Source organism: Haemaphysalis longicornis, unplaced genomic scaffold (genome assembly GCF_048455015.1).
Source record: "Haemaphysalis longicornis isolate Haplotype H1 unplaced genomic scaffold, Haemaphysalis longicornis Haplotype H1 scaffold_3, whole genome shotgun sequence".
Lineage (NCBI taxonomy): Eukaryota > Metazoa > Arthropoda > Arachnida > Ixodida > Ixodidae > Haemaphysalis > Haemaphysalis longicornis.
This window is the reverse complement of record NW_027526335.1, coordinates 46,430,245-46,450,094: the sequence shown is the minus strand read 5'-3', so window position 1 is coordinate 46,450,094 and position 19,850 is coordinate 46,430,245. Positions and strand designations below refer to the sequence as shown.

General features: G+C 45.6%; 1 protein-coding gene across 1 annotated transcript in view; it reads right to left on the bottom strand.

Annotated features, from left to right (window-relative positions):
* Positions 1 to 967: 967 nt before the first annotated feature.
* LOC144175202 (uncharacterized) overlaps positions 968 to 19,850 on the bottom strand; it is a 32,414-nt gene continuing 13,531 nt past the window's right edge. The window contains exons 5-7 of the mRNA XM_077704304.1: positions 3,524 to 3,725; positions 2,633 to 2,933; positions 968 to 1,322 (exon numbers count right to left, since the gene is read on the bottom strand). Coding sequence (XP_077560430.1) covers positions 968 to 1,322; positions 2,633 to 2,933; positions 3,524 to 3,725 — 858 coding nt within the window. The remainder of the gene's footprint in view (positions 1,323 to 2,632; positions 2,934 to 3,523; positions 3,726 to 19,850) is intronic.

Sequence of the window (19,850 nt, the reverse complement as noted above, 5' to 3'; positions counted from 1 at the left end):
TAACAACACGTAAAAACGCCGGAGCAACACGCGATCCCATTGACCCTACCGCAGCGTCTCGAGAGCGCAGGGCGACAAAGCGTGCCGTGTGCAGCGCGCCGGCCGGTGCGAGAGTGAAATCCGAGGAGGAAAGCGGCCGAAGGGAGGAGAGTGTCGCTACTTTCAAAAATAGAGGGGTTTTATCAGCCACGGCATTGTAGCGCCATCAGGGAGGACTTCGGTAAACTAGACTCTGTAGTTCGCTGGATGCCTAGTGCCGCGTTCGGGTTCACTTCAGGGCCTGTGTTTCTGGCGTCATCGCGTACGACCTCACGAAACACAGGATTTGGCGGGAGAATCAAAATTTTTACGTAAAGTGATTAATTTCTTAGTGAATAAACTATCGTTCGCTGCCGGACAGTCCCAGACTAGCGCTGGAGGCAATTTAAAACACCAAACCTTTCGAATAAAACAAACATATACGTTGTCTCCATGGCTCCTTTAACGAGTATGGCGAATATAACGCAAGAACCATGCAAAGGCTTTTTTGTAGGTAAAAATTGCGTGACAGTAGCACTTCCCGTGGGGTTTTCTTCTATTTTCCGAAATTTTTTTTGCTCGCTACAGATACAAGCAAGGACTCAGATCGGTTCCTGAAAAATTTTATAAATTTTATGAATGCGACAAACGTGTTATTTATGTAGGAACAGAACTTCCACTTTCAGAAGCTATTTTCGGCTATTATACATTTATACAACGGGAATGATGATCCCAATACTTTCAACAGCTCCTGCTTTAAACAATATAGAGCTACAGTACTCACAGCAAACTGGACATGACTTTGCCCATGGAGCTTTGTGAGTTTATGGAGAACGCAGCAGGATATCTCTCTTGTTTATATCAACATGTCATTTCGCGTATACCAACTATTCGACTGTTAAGTCTTTGCAGGGCACGGTACATAACAATATAAGTTAACAAAACGGGTTCAGCACGGCACGTGCAGCGGCGGCCTGGTGCAGCCGAACGCGTGGGCGAAGTGCAGCGAGTGGAGGACGGCGTATCGGCAGGTGGCGGCCGCTTCGGGGTCGCCACATGTGGTGAGGCAAAAGCGGCGGAAGAAGACGCGCTTCAAGGCGCGCTGAACGCTGACGCCGCTCTCTGCATCGCCGTGCCTCGTGCCGCCGCGCGTGGCAGCCATGAGAGCCACGTCCAGGGCCCAGGGAAGGAAGGGCACGAACCGCAGCGCCCCTTTGCTCCAACTGCCCCCCAGGGCGCTGTTGGCGTGTTCCTCGACGCACTTGCGGTAGCCGCTCACGCTGGTGACGTTCACGTGTCCCCTCCTGGGTAATCGTAGGGTGGGCTGAATTTGTATGGGCGGCTTAAGAACTTCTGAAGCGTGAGCCAAACACTTCCATTATCGCTCGTATCACCTTTAATTAGGGACTTGTACCGAGAAAGCAACTCAACGTCCCATCTGGCACCGTTTGTACACTAAAGTTAGGGGATTTATAAAATCCGCCTGCTGACTTCATCGTACCTAGAACCTTTAAACCATACATGGAAAGCTTTGTCTTTTAAATGGACGCTGCAACACTTACCATGGACTACTCCGAATGTATTTTGGGGTAAAGTCTATTGCCCCAGCAATATGCTTCCGCAAGAATTATGAAAATCATATCCCAGAAACTACGCGCAGAAATCGCGCATAATTGTTCCCTCTCAACTCGACCGCGGACAACAAAGCTGCGTGCTCTCTCCCGGAGAGGGGGGTGGCTCGCGGCGTTCTCTTCGGCGGCCTTCGATATATCATATGCGGGGAGTTTTCTTCTTTTCTCGGCAATGACGAGGGATCTATTTCTGCTCTGGTGCCACAAAAAAAGCAAGCATAGCTTCCAGCTCGCAAGCGCACGCTAAGGCTGGTAGGGCGTTTTTGAAGCAATAAACGTGTGTTATCGAGTGGTCTCGTGGAAAGGGGAGAATTCAGTCCACCACTCAAACTCCGCGTGCATTCAAAACACAAAAGAAACACCAAAACTATGCGTACAGGTTCAGACATAGAAGAGGTTGGTACACAGCGCCGACGACAGCGGATCGTCACCGGAAAAACGATAAACAGGCCGCCAGCCATGGCTCAAATGACGTCGTTTAGGCCATGCCAGGGGTGCATAATGAGGAGAATCGAAGAGAGCGCGGATGGTTTTTCCGCTCCTTTCACAGCGATTCGCGCGCTTACCGCTTCACGTGCACGTGTAATATTTGGCTTAGGTATTCCTGGCAGTGTAGTCTAAACGTCGCGCAGGTTTACTTCCACTGCACAAAGAGTGTTGCAGGGTCCCTTTAAGCACACGTATGTCTTCATATCTGTTCCATAATGAGAACATGGTTTTAAGACCAGTGTTATAACAAAGTAGCATACAAAGCTCGCCAGCAGTCATAAAGGCTCAGGAACGCACGAAGAGAGCACAATGTATGATATTATTTGTTTGCTATCACCCTTAATTACGTAAGTAATGAAAGGACAAAATCTTCAAAGAACAGCAGGTGCTGCTGTTAGGGCACCTGCCCGATGGAGGGCGTCCCAGTCCAGTTCTCTTGGCTTCCGGATAATTACAAAACAAGTAGCGCTAGCTTGTCCGAAGACACCGCTTACCTGACCTCCCCTGCCGCAACCATAGTGGCCCAATCAGCGAGCAGGCGTACTCCTACGGTCGAGTAGTCGAGGGTCTCCTCCGAGGCCTCGTGGTGTAGCAGGTCTGCCGTGAGGTACAACGAGGGCACGGTAACGACGCCGTCGTCCTCGGCAGTACCACCACGCAGCTGCTGCTGCAGCCTCCTCTGGACCAAGGGCCAGTCCTCGGGGAGCAACGCCTTGCTCCGCTGGATGACGGAGGGCAGGAAGTCTTCGTCGTCCAGGGCAGGCACCTCCTCTCGCGCTTGTGGCACATCAGTGGCTGCGAGCGAGGCGGGTTCACGGTGTGGAAAACAAAGCGCACAACAGAGAGCGAGGGAAAGTATTATTTCAAGTGGCAAGTTTGAAGTACGGAGAACAACGACACAATTCTCTGAAACGATGGCCCGGTAAGCGTCGTTCTGCGTGTCGTTTTGGGCCATGGAGCAGCTGGAGTACACGGGGACGCGCCGTGTGTTTTCTACACTGGCCAACCCGAAAGACTCCCGAACCGAGCAGTACATGCAGTTGCACGTCAATGCCGCGTCGCTTCAGAGTGACGGGCTCGTTCTAGAGAACTGAGCCCAAAGAGGTACCGTGATGAAGTTGTGGCGGCTAGCAGCAGTTTGCCTTTAGCGCCCACTTTTCAGCACGCCCAGATCCTTGCGATAGGATTTATGTTTCAGATAGCCCGAACAAAATAAAACAATAAAACAAAAAACAGATCACCTTTCTCGTCTCCGCGCAACCGAAAAAGCAAGGTTCAATAGAACAGATTCCCAAGCACCGCCGTGATTGTATCGTTGCTCTGCCTTGCTTTTCTCTGGGGTGCCGAAAAGTCGAGACCACGGGGTAATGAGCAGATATGCTTACATATTGTCCTCATTTGGATGCCTCCAATCTCGGAGCCGCTGAGTGTGAAAGCAGCGGCGACGAAAGGGGTGCTCGCCGCCCACGTGTTGAGGTCTGAGACCATGGTGTGCAGGTATGGTCGTGCGTCGGGCGCCTCCGTCATGCGGGCCAGCCAGGACGGAAACTGTTGTGCGAAGTGGGTGGCGGTCGCTCGCAAGCAGACCTGCAAGTAAGCGTGTGCAACACTGCATTCAGGGAGGTTCAGTGCCCCAAGAAAGTGGACAGGAAGAGCATGGAGAAAAGGTAAGACACAATAGAGAAGGAATTTCGGTACAATACTAGATGAACAAGGATATTTTTAGACTTCGAAAAGGCGTTCGATCGCGTGTTACACCCAAAGTTACTTATCAAGCTCAGAGCAATACTCAAAAACGAAATTTTGCTAGCCTGGATTAAATCTTATCTTTCCTTCCGGGGTCAGACTGTAACCGTGGATGGCATGGAGGCCATGGTGGATGGCGTAGCGTCACGCACTGCCACAGTAGAGTCAGGCATTCCACAAGGTTCCGCTCTCGGGCCCCTTTTCTTTTTACTTTTTATTAATGATATAGCTCGCGATATCCCTGTTAAGATAAAACTGTTTGCAGACGACTGCATTATTTATCATGCAATCCGTAGCCATGGCGATCAGGCCCTCCTCAATGAATCTCTACGTAAAATACAAAATTGGAGCACCACCTGGCAGATGATTCTTACCTTAAAGAAAACGGTAGCATTGGCAATCACGCGCAAGAAAACGCCGCTGTCATTCACATATAGCATAAACAACCATCTGGTCTCGGCACTTGCAAGCTATAAATACTTGGGTATCATGATAACGTCGGATCTCAAATGGAATCAACACATTACTTACATTCAGAAAAATGCAATGCAGAAGCTAGGTTATTTAAGAAGAACTCTAGGAAAATCCACATATGATATAAAAATTCTAGCTTTTAAAACTTACATCAGGATACTTGAGTACGCCTCGTTCATATCCCGCAGAGTAACCAACATTTCGAAACTGGAGAAAGTTCAAAGAAAGGCTGCAAGATTTATGTTTAATTCCTGCAGTAGACTCGCGTCCCCTACAGCGCTTTTGCATACCGCGAATTTAGGAAGTCTCGCAGTTAGACGCTACCGTGAAAGATTAAAAACATTTTATTTGCTTTATCACCACAAATTTCGAATCGACACCAGTGCATACATCACCCCGTTTATTCGTCGGCAGACACGCTCGCACCACCCGAAAAAAGTCAGCGATTACGCATGCAAAACTAAATCATACCAACATTCCTTTTTTCCCCGAACAGCACGTGAATGGAACCTGTTGCCTGCACATGTTGTACAATGCCCGGATGTTTTATCATTTATGCGTGAGCTCCCAAACCCACCGAAATGTTGATTTGTGCTTGAATGATGTGCTTTTTTTTTCTTTCTTTGTTGTGCTGTTTCCTTTCGTTGTACCGCCCACTCCTGCTTAAAGCCTTGCCCCAAGGCTAGCAGTACCCCAATAAATAAATAAATAAATAAATAAATAAATAAATAAATAAATAAATAAATAAATAAATAAATAAATAAATAAATAAATAAATAAATAAATAAATAAATAAATAAATAAATAAATAAATAAATAAATAAATAAATAAATGAAAGGGTGCAGAGAAGGAATGAACGAGAAGCAACTTCAAGCCACGTACTCCCTCTAACCTTCCGTTTGTTTGCTCATACCTGCTTTCCTTCAGGAGCATTGTAAATTTCTACATCCTCGTGGGGAGGGCAGAAAACAGAGGCGCATGACCCCAGCGTGTGGCTTGCGAGAGAAAAGAAACTGGCCGCGTATCTGCCTGCGACGCTGAAAATGTCCTCGAAAGACGATAGTCTTCAGCCATCACTGCTACACATGTCATCGCATCTTTTCCTTGAGTTTCCTGGGCATGTCTTCGTGTTTACAGTTGGCGCTTCATGAGAACTGCTATGGTCACTGAAGGGAGGAAAACCGCATGATCTGGCGGAGTTCTTTCCAAAGCTACGCTGACGACGACGACGACGACGACGATGATGATGATGTGGCTATCCCCTTTGTATCTGGTGGGCACAACTTTGGCACCCTAGCCGTTGCTTCAAACTGTATATATAAAAAGGAGATTATCAGAGTGAAAGGTGTAGGCATGGCATAGGGCAGGCACTGTCTGCACGAATCACGGGGTTCCCTATGAGTCAGTGTCATCGTGTGCAGCACCTTTGTCTCTGGGCCCTGGTTGCCGGGTCCGCCACCACCACTGGCGCAGTCTCTCCTTCGACGTCGTCACCAGCTTGGATCTGGTAGCGCTGTCGCAGATCTCGAGTCCCAACGCTTGCTAGGGTGCCTCGATGCGCACCCGCTCCGCTGAGGGTGGCGCCAAAGGGGTCGCCGCCGCCAAAACCGGTTCTCGGGAGGCGCCGCCGTCATTTTTTTGCATCCCGCCCCCGCCGACTCGCGCGCTAGACGCGCGAGAAGCGGCGCTCTTCAGAAAGTCTCTTTGCAGAATTCCTGGGTGCTGCATTCCCCAGTGTTCCAACAGCGCTAAAAATGTCTGGAGGATGTTTTCGTTACCTATAGACCCAAAAAGGCGGCTTCTATGGGCGGTGGAGATCAAGCGGGACAAGTGGCAGCCGACGAACAACTCCTGCATATGCAGTGTAAGACCCGGCTTCCCAGCAGTGCCAAATCCATTTGGGGCTATTGTCAGCTTGTCTGTGTGGCTGTTTCTTGATACCAGACGCACGGTTTTATGTGTTTATGTTTGAGGTTTCATCATGCTTTTGCGGCGTCTTTGTAATTGATTCATGCAAACGGACGTGGACTCCTAAAGAGGGTGGCCGATATAAAACGTGTGGGGCTTTCCATCTTCAGCCATTTCACTTTGTGTCACGAAATAAGGCGCTCGTTGTAAGAAGGTGTGCGACCTTTCTCAGTCCCGAAGCGTCATCCCGGCGCATCACGCTTACTTCACCAAAAGCCCATTTTTGGCAGTATGAATGATATATCCCGAAGCGTAAAACTGCAAGCGACGCGTTATGCTCGCGTTTCTCCGCGTTGTCTCAAATTAGGGTCTGTTATAAATCTTATTGTGAGCAAAAATTATGATATTTAAGACATTTGTTCTCGAAGGAATGAACGAATAGAATGAACGAATGGAATGAAGGAATGAACGAGAAACAACTTCGAGAGTCCGTGCACGTACTCCCTCTAACCTTCCGTTTGTTTGCTCATACCTGCTTTCCTTCAGGAGCATTGTAAATTTCTACATCCTCGTGGGGAGGGCAGAAAACAGAGACGCATAACCCCAGCGTGTGGCTTGCGACAGAAAAGAAACTGGCCGCGTATCTGCCTTTCGACGTTGCAAATGTCCTCGAAAGACGATAGTCTTCAGCCATCGCTGCTACATATGTCATCGCATCTTTCCTTGAGTTTCCTGGGCATGTCTTCGCATTTACAGTTGGCGCTTCATGAGCACTGCTATGGTCACTGAAGAGTGGAAAACCGCATGATTTGGCGCCGTTCTTTCTAGAGCACAACCGAAGTGACACGGTGGCGCCATCAGGCATTGTCCCTGGGAAACGCAAGACTTTGCTACCCAGGGCCACGGCGAGGTGCGGCACCGTGTCCGCAGAGGAAGGCTTTTCTTTTATCTATGGCTCCGCGTTTTGCATTTCTACAGTGGCTAATATTTCGTTTGCCATCGCAGCACTTTAAAATGAAGATTGCATGTGTGGTTTAATGAAGATACACAGCCAATATCACCTATGTATTGCTGTTGTGGCTCAGATATGCGCAATGCTTTGTTTTTGCTCAACAATGTTCAGAAATATGAACGCACCCACCAGATCTAGATGTCTGGAAATGGTTTGGGCTACATAAAAGTAGTGTTCAACAACTGCCTTAACTTTGTCCGGTGGCTGAGTCGAGGAAAAGAGAGACGGACGGACAGGCAGACAGACAAACAAAAATTTCTGCGTTCAAGTAGCCCAAGAAAAACTCATCTGTAATATAATCCCCCCCTTCCCTTCAGTCCGCCGATAGTAAATGTCAGTGGCATCGTATATTCCTCCTCCCCCACTAGCTCAAAAATTTCGAGAGGACCATTATCAAAGCTGAGGCACTCATCGTTACCACGTCGACGGCTCCGCTCACATGGTCGCCATCGCGCTTATATGCTTGCGATAGCCACGATCAGGCGGAGGCTGGTCACTGTCCTGATGGAGCCCCAAGAGTGGCGCTGCGACTGACGTGCGGCAAGAGGAGGCTCTACCACGAAGCTAGTTCTTGCACGTACGCTTGTCTTATCCACGGGAAAAGCAGAGACCAGTTACCAGCGATGTTGTTAACATTCCCGCTGCGAATTTCGCTGTTCTGTAACCAAATTTTAGATGCGACGGCATCTCATTCACTCGCCTTGTCCCTCCATACGGCGTTGTTGTCCGTCCACACCCCTCCCCCATTCCCCTCGCCGCGCGAGCTGCGCTCTCCCCCCCTCACCCCCTCTCCTCTCCGATAGCGAACACTCTCTCGTGAGGGGCATTGGATTGGATACGATTGGATTGATTTGGCTTGGATTGGATTGGATTGGATTAAAGTGGATTGTGTTGCGTCATAGCCGCGCCACGTTGCGTAAAAGCCGCGGCAGGGGGTTCACGGCACGTTTCACGCGATGGGAGAATCAACCTAACGGAAACAACAACGGAACCCCCTATGCGTCGCATCTACACAGGGGTTCCCGCGAGGGGAGGTGGGAGTAATTTTTTCTGCACTCACGCGCGCGCGCGTGTGTGTGTGTGTGTGTGTGTGTGTGTGTGTGTGTGTGTGTGTGTGTGTGTGTGTGTGTGTGTGTGTGTGTGCGTGCGTGTGTCCGGATGATACAATTCAATATGTTTCTGTGAACATGGTATTTCATCATCGCGTCATCATTATCACCAGCCTATCTACGCCCACTGCAGGGCAATGGCCTCTCCCATTAATATCCAATTATCCCGGTGCTGTTCTAACTGCGACCAATTCATCCCCACAAACTTCTTGATCTCACCTACCCATCTAACTTTCTGCTGCCCCCTGCCACGCTTGCCTTCTCTAGGTATCCACTCTGTTACCCTTAAGGACCAACGGTTATCTTGCCTTCGCATTACATGCCCTGCCCACGTCCATTTCTTCTTCTGAATTTCTACTAATATGTCCTTAACACGAGTTTGTTCCCTGACCCACTCTGCTCTCTTCTTGTCGTTTAATGTTACACCTATCATCTTCCGTTCCGTTGCGCGCTGAGTCGTCCTCAATTTAAGTTGAACCCTCTTAGTGAGCCTCCAATTTTCTGCCCCGTAGGTGAGTACCAGTGAGATGCAGCTGTCATACACTTTCTTCTTTGGGGACAATGGTAGGCTGCCATTCATTATCTGAGAATGCCTGCCGAAAGCACTCCACCCCATTCTTATCCTTCGAATTATCTCTGCCTCATGGCTGGGATCTCACAACTTGGCCTAAGTGGATATATTCCCTTACCACATCCACTGCCTCGCCACCTATCTCAAACCGCTGTGCTGTCCCGAGGTTATTGATCATTGCTTTAGTTTTGCGCATATTAATTTTCAGGCTCACGGTTCTACTCTGGTTGTCCAGTGCGGTAAGCATGCTTTGCAATTCGTCCCTCGAGTTACTTAACAAGGCAACGTCATCAGCAAATCTAAGGTTACTGAGATATTCTCCATTAAACCTTACCCCCACCTGTTCCAAATCCAATGTTCTGCACTTCTTGTAAACATGCTGTGAATAACATCGGAGAGCTTGTGTCTCCTTGCCTGATGCCCTTCCTTATAGGTATTTTACAGCTCTCCTTATGGAGGATGATGGTAGTGGACTCACTGTAAATATACTCAAGTATTCTTCCATAATGCTCGTCTACACCCTGGTTCCGAAATGCCTGAATGACTGCTGAGGTTTCGACCGAGTCAAATGCTTTCTCATATAGTCTATGAAGGCTATATATAGGGGTTCAGTATACTCAGCGCACTTATCTATCATCTGATTGATCGCGTGGTTATGGTCCATTGTCGGATAGCTTTTAAGAAACCATTCTTGTTCTTTAGGTTGACTGAAACCAAAGAGAAATTCTGTTAGCTATTACCTTGGTAAATACCTTGTAGACGACTGACAGCAAGCTGATCGGCCTGTAATTTTTCAAGTCCTTCATGTCACCTTTCATATGGATTGGGATGATGTGCGCGTTCCTCCAAGATTCCGGTACACTCGTGGTCATAAGGCATTGCGTGTACAGGTTTGCCAGTTTTACTAGTACAATTTGTCCGCCATCTTTCAGGAGGTCTGCTGTTATCTGATCTTCACCAGGTGCTTTGCTCCCTTTCATTTCTTTTGCAGCCTTCCTTACTTCTTCTGTCGTTAGTGGTGGGATATGTCTATCTCTTCTGAACTACTGTCCCGTTCGGCATTATCCTTGAGTCCCGGATACTGTCCCGGCTACCCTATAGAACTCCTCGGCCACTGTGACTATTTCATCCCTATTTGTGATGACATTTCCTTGCTTATCCTTAAGTGCATACATCTGATTTTTCCCCACGCCAAGACGCCTTTTCACAGCTTTCAGGCTACCTCCGTTCTTTACAGCGTATTCGATCCTCTCCATATTATACTTCCGTATGTCAGCTGTCTTACGCTTATTGATTAACTTCGGAAGCTCCGCTAGTTCTATTCCGTCAGCTGAGGTGGAGATTGTCATCCTTTGCCGTTTCCGAATTAGATATTTCGTCTCCTGGGAAAGTTTACCAGTATCCTGTCTAGTCATCGTGCCCCCGACTTCTATGGCACACTCCGTGATAATGCGTGTAAGATTGTCGCTGGCTTCCTGTGACGTAAACTCTGCTTCCTCGGAAAGAGCTGAATATCGGTTCTGCAGCGCGATCCTGAATTCTTCAACTTTACGTCTTGCTGTTAGCTCAATGATAGGCTTCTTTCGTACTAGCTTATTGCGGTTCCTCCTCAAATCTACCTCACTTCGAGATCTTATCAATGTGGTGGTCACTACACCTTACACTTCCGAGTACTTCTACATCCTGCACAACGCCAGGGTTATCGCATAATATGAGGTATATTTCATTTTATGCTCCCCATTCGGGCTCCTCCACATCCACTTCCGTCTCTCCCGTTTGCAGAAGAAGGTATTCACGATGAGTGGATTATTCAGTTCTGCCAACTCGACTAGTAGGTCAACCCTGTGCCAACCCTGCTATTTCTACAGCCTAGACCATAGTTCCCAACTGCCTTGTCTCCAGCCTGATTCTTGCCTACTTTAGCATTGAAATCTCTCATAACTACGGAATACTGTGTCTTTGCTTTTGCCATTGCCGATCCCACATCTTCATAGAAGCATTCAACTACCTGGTCGTCGTGGCTGGATGTGGGCAGGTAGACCTGTACTACCTTGGGTTTGGGCCTCTTATTAAGCCTAATTACAAGACCGGCTACCCTTTCGTTAATGCTATCGTATTAGGCTATGTTACCAGCCATGCTTTTATGGACTAGAGGTCCCACTCCCAGATCTCTTCTGTCCACGTGACCACGTTAACTTAGGACGTGTCCATTTTTCAGCACCGCAAGGGCTTCACCTGTCCTCCTTGCCTCAGTAAGCCTATGACATCCCATTTGATGCCCTCTAATTGCTCGAGCAGCCCCTCTAGACGCGCCTCGCTGGATAAAGTTCTTGCGTTAAGCGTGGCCAGGTACAGATTCCAATGTCGGCCTCTCCGGCTCCAGGGATTCTTAGTGCCCTCTGCTGCGTCACAGGTCTACCGCCTCCATGGTCAGTTGCTTCGTAGCCACTGGAGACTGAGGGCCGTGGGTTAATTGGCGTATTCATGGGAGGTTGTGGCCATTACTACACCCGGGTGGACAATCCTGCCCTGCTGAGTGAGTGCGTTGCCGGCAATTGTCGCCAGGGTCCGGCCTCACCCCAAGTCTCATTCTGCAATTTCATCAACACACGAATTTTTTTAAATCCGGTTGGAATTGTCCGGAGCCGGGATTCGAACAACAGCCCTTCTGCACGCGAGGCGGATGCTCTGCCTCTACGCCACCGCTGAATATGGTATTTAACTGACATTTCTTATATTCATCCTGTTGCTTTGCTTGTTTATCCGTATATTTTTTCTTACAATGAATGGGGCTAGGGCATCTGTTTCGGCTATGTTCAGTGTTGAGGCTGCCCAGCTACGCACACAAGCCTGTGGGTTCGTGCGAGTTTCGGGTATTGCGAGCTTTTTGTGGGTTTCGGTGTTGCACAAAAAAATACGCAGAAAATGACAAGTGCTCGTGAGCGCGAGGCACGCGCTCACGAGGAACGCGTAGTAGCTTTATAAAAAAAAACTGGCAAAAACACAAGAGCGAGAAAATGCCGAGAGCTTGTGAGCGACCGCCGAGTTCCCGGCTCACCCTGTGGTGTAGCAAAAAAAAAAAAAAAAAAATCTCTGACGCTGTCGTTAAACGCTACTAGGCATAAAATGCGTGGCCTGAACCCGACGATACCGATGCATATGACGATGACTCCTACTAGCGAAGTGCAAAGCAACGACGAAACATGTAAATAAACAATTTCAAACTTGTACAGATGCGTGGTGATGTGTCCTTCGGTGTTCGCGTATAAAGAAATCCTGCAATGCTCACATACAACACCTTCACCATTCAAGTGTTGCGCGTGAGTGCAAGCTTTACTAAGTTTTTTAACCAGTCCCTAAGACTATTATTATTATTATTATTATTATTATTATTATTATTATTATTATTCCATTGAACAAGAGCTTATTACTCAATGCAACCGCAAGGTCCTCCTTCTTGGAGACTTTAACGCTCCTGGCGTTCAGTGGAGCCATCTATCCTGTTCCCACCATAACCACCACATTGAACAGAAGGGTAATAGATTACTAGATTTTTCGTCTTTCACTTCCATGGCACAGCATAATCACATAGAAAACTGCAGTGGAAACATTTTGGACCTGTGTTTTTCGAATTTTGATGATGTTAGTGTGTCACACTCTGATTTTCCTTTAGTTAGACCTGACAGATTTCATCCTCCTCTTTCTATTTCCTGTTCCCTTCCCACAATGCTCCACCATTCCGTAAGTTCCTGCAACACGCAACCTCGCTACGCTTTCGCCCGGGGAGATTACGTTGGGCTGTATGATTACTTTTCTGCTGTCCCTTGGTCGACAGTCATTGACGAACCTGATGTCAATGAACAAGTTGACCGTTTTACTGAGATTGTACTTTTGGGTATGAAGAAATACATCCCGCAATATTTACCAAAGAAGTTCAAATTCCCACACTGGTTTTCTTCTGAATTGCGGGATGCCCTTAAACTCAAAGAACGTGCGCATAGAAAGATGAAGCGCTCTGGTGCGAACCAGTTCACTCAGGAGTTTCGGCGCCTACGTGCCTTATGCAAAATATTGCACAAGCGTGATCATGCTTCGTACCTGGCATCAGTAGAAGCTAAAGCAACCCATCAACCGGGAGCCTTCTGGAAGTACATTAATTCAAGATCTAGTAAAACTAAAGAATCTATTCGTTTACTAGACTCCAACGGCAATGAGGTTGCGGAGGTGGCCGACTGCTTTGCTCGTCAGTTTTCTTCTTTTTTTGGAATTAGCGGTGGCAGTGATAACAGTAGCGCCCCTTGTCACCAGGGCGGTAACTCTGGTTGTTTCCAACTGGATGAGAACATCGTGCGGACCAGTATCAAGCGGCTAAAGCCCTCGCTTTCTTGTGGACCAGATGGTATTCCTGGCGCCATTCTAAAAACGTATGCAAACATATTCGTTCCAGTGTTCACTTCAATGTTTAATAACTGTCTCCGGTCTGGCACGTTCCCTCGCTCATGGAAAATCTCTCGCGTATTCCCTGTATTCAAGTCAGGCCCAAAAACTGACGCCATAAACTATAGGCCAGTCTCGCTCCTTTGTTCTGCCTCTAAACTATTCGAGTTATCTCTTCATATGGTGTTGTCTTTCTCACTTAAACACGTCCTCATTCCTAATCAACATGGCTTTATGCGTGGTCGTTCAACTTCCACAAACCTCGCGTGCTTCATGGAGCAGGCTGTCCCAGCAATCGTTGGTAGAAGCCAGCTTGATGTGGTCTACTGTGACATGAGCAAGGCCTTTGATGTAGTCAACCACTCGTTATTGCTTGCCAAGCTCATTCTGTTAGATGTCCACGCTTCTTTGGTGGGTCTTATACGTTGCTATCTCCAGCAGCGATATTGCTATGTAAGTGTTAACGGTCAAACTTCATTTAGGTACAAAGCAACCAGTGGTGTACCCCAGGGATCTGTTCTGGGTCCCCTTCTTTTCTCCATTTTCATTAACGATGTTGCTTCTGTAATTCAAAATTCTTCTTTTTTGTTGTATGCTGATGATATGAAAATCTTTAGAGAAGTGCGCAATATTCATGACTGTAATTATCTTCAGGCTGATATTGCGTCATTCCATCGTTGGTGCACCAAAAACGACCTAATTTTGAACCCCTCAAAAACGAAAGTTGTCTCCTATAGTAGAAAAACTCAACAGCTGCAATACTCTTATAAAATTTCAAGCACTGCATTGCCGAGGGTGACTGAAATTCGAGACTTGGGAGTACTATTTGATTCTTCTCTGACTTTCTCTTCCCACGTTACACAAATTACCCGTCGCTCTCTTCGATGTCTGGGTGCTGTTTGCAGGTATTCTAGAGAGTTTAAAGGTCCTCTTCCTTTTTTAAAGTTGTATTCTGCTCTCTGCCTACCTCTTCTCGAATACGGCTCTGTTGTTTGGAATGGAACTTGCAAGTCCAATAGTGACCGTATCGAAAGAGTTCAAAATAAGTTCCTCTTTATCTTTAAGCACCGCTTCCGTCATGTGCTAGAAGACGCTAACGGCAGTGTGCCTTTTCTGAAAAGTCTTCCTTCCCTTCGGTGTCGACGAATGCGAGCTGATATTATCTTTCTTTATAAACTTCTTCATGGGGATATTTTGTGTGACGACTTGGTTACACTTATCAATGTCAACTTGCCGAACAAACTTTTCCGAACATTTCGAACTTTTAGAACAGATGCTTTAAGTAGAAGACGCTCGTCCATCTGCAGAATACAATGTTCATATAATGAATATTCTGATCGTCTTGATATATTTCAGAGCTCTTTTTCTTTGTTCTCAAACGACTTGAAAACTGTTGTAGCTTAAGTGCCTTTAGTCATTGCAAATTTATGTGCTGTATTTATTTTAGGCAAATCATGTTCTTGTTTGTTTGTTTTTCACATTTCCTGGTTTTGCGTTGCTTGAATTTCTGTAGGTTTGAGTGCCAGTGCTTGTAATGCTGAACTTCTTTCAAAGTTGAAACTTCCGAACATTTTGTTATAAAACCTTCGTGTTATGCGTATAACTTATCGCTGTCATGTTCAGTGAGTATTTCCTGTTTTTCACGTGCCTTGAACATTTCGCTGTCCGAGTGTCATGGCTTGCAACGCTAGGTCTTCTGTTTCTTTTCTTTTCTTTTTTTTTTTTTGCTGTTTTGCTTTCTGAGATTACTGTAACTATCTTTACTTTATTGTTTCTTTCATGCATACTGTTTTGTGTGTTGTGTTGTCTTGATTTTAGTTTGTTTTTATGTACGATTTGTATATGGTGTACCAGTACCAAGACCCTAGGGTTGTTCCTGGGCACCGAAAATAAAGGTTGATTGATTGATTGATTGATTGATTATTATTATTATTATTATTATTCCTCTTTATCTTTAAGCACCGCTTCCGTCATGTGCTAGAAGACGCTAACGGCAGTGTGCCTTTTCTGAAAAGTCTTCCTTCCCTTCGGTGTCGACGAATGCGAGCTGATATTATCTTTCTTTATAAACTTCTTCATGGGGATATTTTGTGTGACGACTTGGTTACACTTATCAATGTCAACTTGCCGAACAAACTTTTCCGAACATTTCGAACTTTTAGAACAGATGCTTTAAGTAGAAGACGCTCGTCCATCTGCAGAATACAATGTGCATATAATGAATATTCTGATCGTCTTGATATATTTCAGAGCTCTTTTTCTTTGTTCTCAAACGACTTGAAAACTGTTGTAGCTTAAGTGCCTTTAGTCATTGCAAATTTATGTGCTGTATTTATTTTAGGCAAATCATGTTCTTGTTTGTTTGTTTATCACATTTCCTGGTTTTGCGTTGCTTGAATTTCTGTAGGATTTGAGTGCCAGTGCTTGTAATGCTGAACTTCTTTCAAAGTTGAAACTTCCGAACATTTTGTTATAAAACCTTCGTGTTATGCGTATAACTTATCGCTGTCATGTTCAGTGAGTATTTCCTGTTTTTCACGTGCCTTGAACATTTCGCTGTCCGAGTGTCATGGCTTGCAACGCTAGGTCTCCTGTTTCTTTTCTTTTCTTTTTTTTTTTTTGCTGTTTTGCTTTCTGAGATTACTGTAACTATCTTTACTTTATTGTTTCTTTCATGCATACAGTTTTGTGTGTTGTGTTGTCTTGATTTTAGTTTGTTTTTATGTACGATTTGTATATGGTGTACCAGTACCAAGACCCTAGGGTTGTTCCTGGGCACCGAAAATAAAGGTTGATTGATTGATTATTATTATTATTATTATTATTATTATTATTATTATTATTATTATTATTATTATTATTATTATTATTATTATTATTGATTGATTGATTGATTGATTGATTGATTGATTGATTGATTATTATTATTATTATTATTATTATTATTATTATTATTATTTCTTAGAATTTCTTAGAAATGTTGTGTGCTCCAAATTTTCTACTATTGTTATTACTGAAACTTGGCTTTGCGATGATATCTCATCTTCCGACTATTTTCCTCCGACCTATGAAATTTTTAGAAGTGACAGAAAGTTAACTGGGCCCAAGCAAAAGGGTGGCGGTGTTCTCATTGCCATCGATCGCTCAGTGCAATGCGTGCGGCGTGCAGACCTCGAGACTGAGGAATCAGTCTGGCTTGAGGTAGGCCTCAAGAGGGGCGAGAAGCTGCTCATCGGTGCATTCTATATAACCCCGGATATTTTACCTACTGAATATAATCTAAAGCTCACATCTATTGAAAATGTTTCCAATTCACACTCCAACCATAAGCTAATTATACTTGGGGACTTCAACACCCCAGGTATTCACTGGAACAGTCTTTCATTTCAGCATAAAAACCATTATGCAGCGCAGAAATGCACCATGTTATTAGATTTTCAATCATTCACCTCCTTGCAGCAGTTCTGCCACATCGAAAACTTTTGTGGTAATGTCCTAGATGTGTGCTTCTCGAACTTGAAAAACGTAGAAGTGTGTGCCTCCGAAATATCTCTTGTGCACCCCGACAAGTTTCACCCCCCTCTTATTGTCTCTGTCTCTGTCGCTGCCCAGCATTGCTATGGTGGTGTTGACGATTGTGCAGTCCCGCGATATGCTTTCAAGCGTGGAGATTATGTTGGGCTCTACCACTTTTATTCATCTGCTGAATGGTCTAGTGTTTTTGATGTCAATGATGTTGACGAACAGGTTCGACGTTTTACCGAAATTGTCAGGAGTGGCATGGAAAAGTACATCCCTTGTTATATGCCTGTTCATTCCAAATTTCCCCATTGGTTCTCTAAAGAACTTCGAAGTTCGCTTAAACTTAAGGACAGCGCCCACAAAAAGGCCAAGCGTTCTGGGCTCGACAAGTGGAAAGCGGAGTTTAGTCGGTATCGCTCACTTTGTAAAAGCCTCTACCGGCGTGACCACCAGCTCTATATAGAGTCGTTAGAGGCTCCTGCGTCTCAGAAACCGGCTGACTTCTGGAGGTATGTACGCGGCCGTTCTAAGGAGTCTAAAGAACACATTAGCCTGCTTAATTCCGATGGGGAACAGGTTGAGGATGTCGCCACTAGCTTTGCTCAGTACTTTCATTCTGTCTTTCAACTGCCAGATGGTCACGACGAACGCCTATCGTTTAATAATATGTCTAATTTTAGTACACTTATGTTCGATGAAAAACTTGTCAATGATAGCCTTAAACGGATGAAACCGTCATTTTCCTGTGGTGCAGACGGAATTCCAGCAGCCCTCATGAAGGTTTACGGCAACATTTTTGTGCCTGTCTTAACTTCCATTTATAATAACTGTTTACTTTTCGGCAAATTTCCTCGTGCATGGAAGATTGCTCGAATTTTTCCAATATTTAAGTCAGGTGATAAGTCAGCCGTTACCAACTATCGCCCAATCTCACTCCTTTGTGTCGCCTCAAAACTCTTTGAGTCAGCTCTGCACAACGTTCTTGCTGCCTGCGTCAAGAACGTTCTGATACCAAATCAGCACGGCTTTTTCTCGGGTCGATCGACGGTTACAAATCTTGCAAGCTTCATGACTCAGGCTTCGGCTGCAGTTTGTGAAAACGGCCAGTTGGATGTTATCTATTTTGACCTCAGTAAGGCGTTTGATGTAGTGAACCATAAATTATTAATTAACAAGCTTACTATGTCCGGTGTTGATGCAAGCCTTGTTGCCTTGTTGTCCAACTATCTCCTTGACCGGTCCTTTTACGTAGATGTAAACTTCAAAAGGTCTAGTGTTTACACTGCAACGAGTGGTGTACCTCAGGGTTCTGTGCTGGGTCCACTATTGTTTTCTATCTTTATCAATGATGTGTCAACAGTGTTAACAAAATCTTCATTTCTTCTCTATGCTGATGATGTAAAACTATTTAGGCACATTAGCAGTTTTCAGGACTGCTGTGCCTTGCAGAGGGATGTGTCGGAATTATCGGTCTGGTGCAGCAAAAACTGTCTAATTTTAAATCCAGCTAAAACAAAGGTTGTCACGTACAGCCGGAAAACCCATCGTCTACTGTTTTCCTACAGTATAGAGGGAGCTCCTTTGCAAAGGGTTGAGGAGATTAGGGACCTCGGAGTTCTTTTCGACAGTACCCTCTCTTTTTCTTCTCATATTAGGCTCATCACACGGCGAGCACTCCGAAGTCTTGGAAATGTGTGTCGGATTACAAAGGAATTCTCTTCTCCAGATCCATTTCTAATGCTATACAATGCAATATGTATCCCCCAGTTAGAATATGCTTCTGTTGCCTGGAACGGCATCTCCAAATCTAGTAGTGAATTAATAGAACGTGTGCAGAAGAAGTTTTTATCCATATTTAAGCACCGTCATCACAATCACAGTCCGGGTCCTGATTCTGACTTACCCATAGTTCCTTCCATTCCTTCGTTGACCTGCAGACGTATGCGTGCAGACCTTACATTTCTTCACAAAGTTGTTCATGGTGACCTTTCTTGCGCGGACCTGCTTAACTGTTTAGAGTTTAGTGTTCCACAGAGGCCCACCAGGTCGCATCGCCCTTTCTTGACCGCTGCGCGCAACTCCAATCATTCTCCAGTGCGCAGAATACAGAATTGCTACAACCGCTTCTCTGAACGCCTTGACATCTTTCAAAGCTCCTTTACAATTTACCGTACTGCGCTGTTGAACACAGTATGTTAAACATCTATGATATCTCCGTCGTTCGTTTTTCTTTTTTTTTTATTGCTGAAATTTGGTTTCTCTGCGGTTCTGTTTAACCAATATAGTTGCCTGTTTTTGAAACTGTTTACTTATCATGCTTGTCTTATCATTTGTCTCTATACTCTTGTCATTGTTTTTGTTGTCTTACTGTCAAACTTTGTTCTCTGCTTGTTGTGTATTCATTACAATAAGCTGAGCCACAAAGGCATCTTCTTTTTTCTTTTTTACCTGTACCCAGGCTCCGCCTGTGCTTTATTTTTGTAATTTTCGCTACTTCAATATGTGTGTGTCTTGTCGCTTGTTTGTTTCTTGCAATATGTTTCTTGTATTTTGTTTTCATATAACTATCCGTGCGCCAGCACTCAGGCCTGTGGCTGTTCCTGGGCACGTAAATAAACATGATTGATTGATTGATTGATTGATTGATTGATTATTATTATTATTTAGGCATGTCCTTTCAGACATTTCGGTGGAGGTTGCCAGTTTCCCGACACACAGCTTTCCGCTGAAGACGTAGGCAGTTCGCAGCCCCAGATATGCGCAGCGGCTACAGCTGGGGCTTGCACCAAAGCAGCAGACGGCGACAAGGAAGAAATACAGTGGAGCTTGCAACGCTTGCCGAGAGCACCGTCTCGGCCACACGCACGTTTACAGCCTACGCTGTAAATGTTTCAACCATGCTCAGCCACCGAAACGGAAAGCTATCACGCAC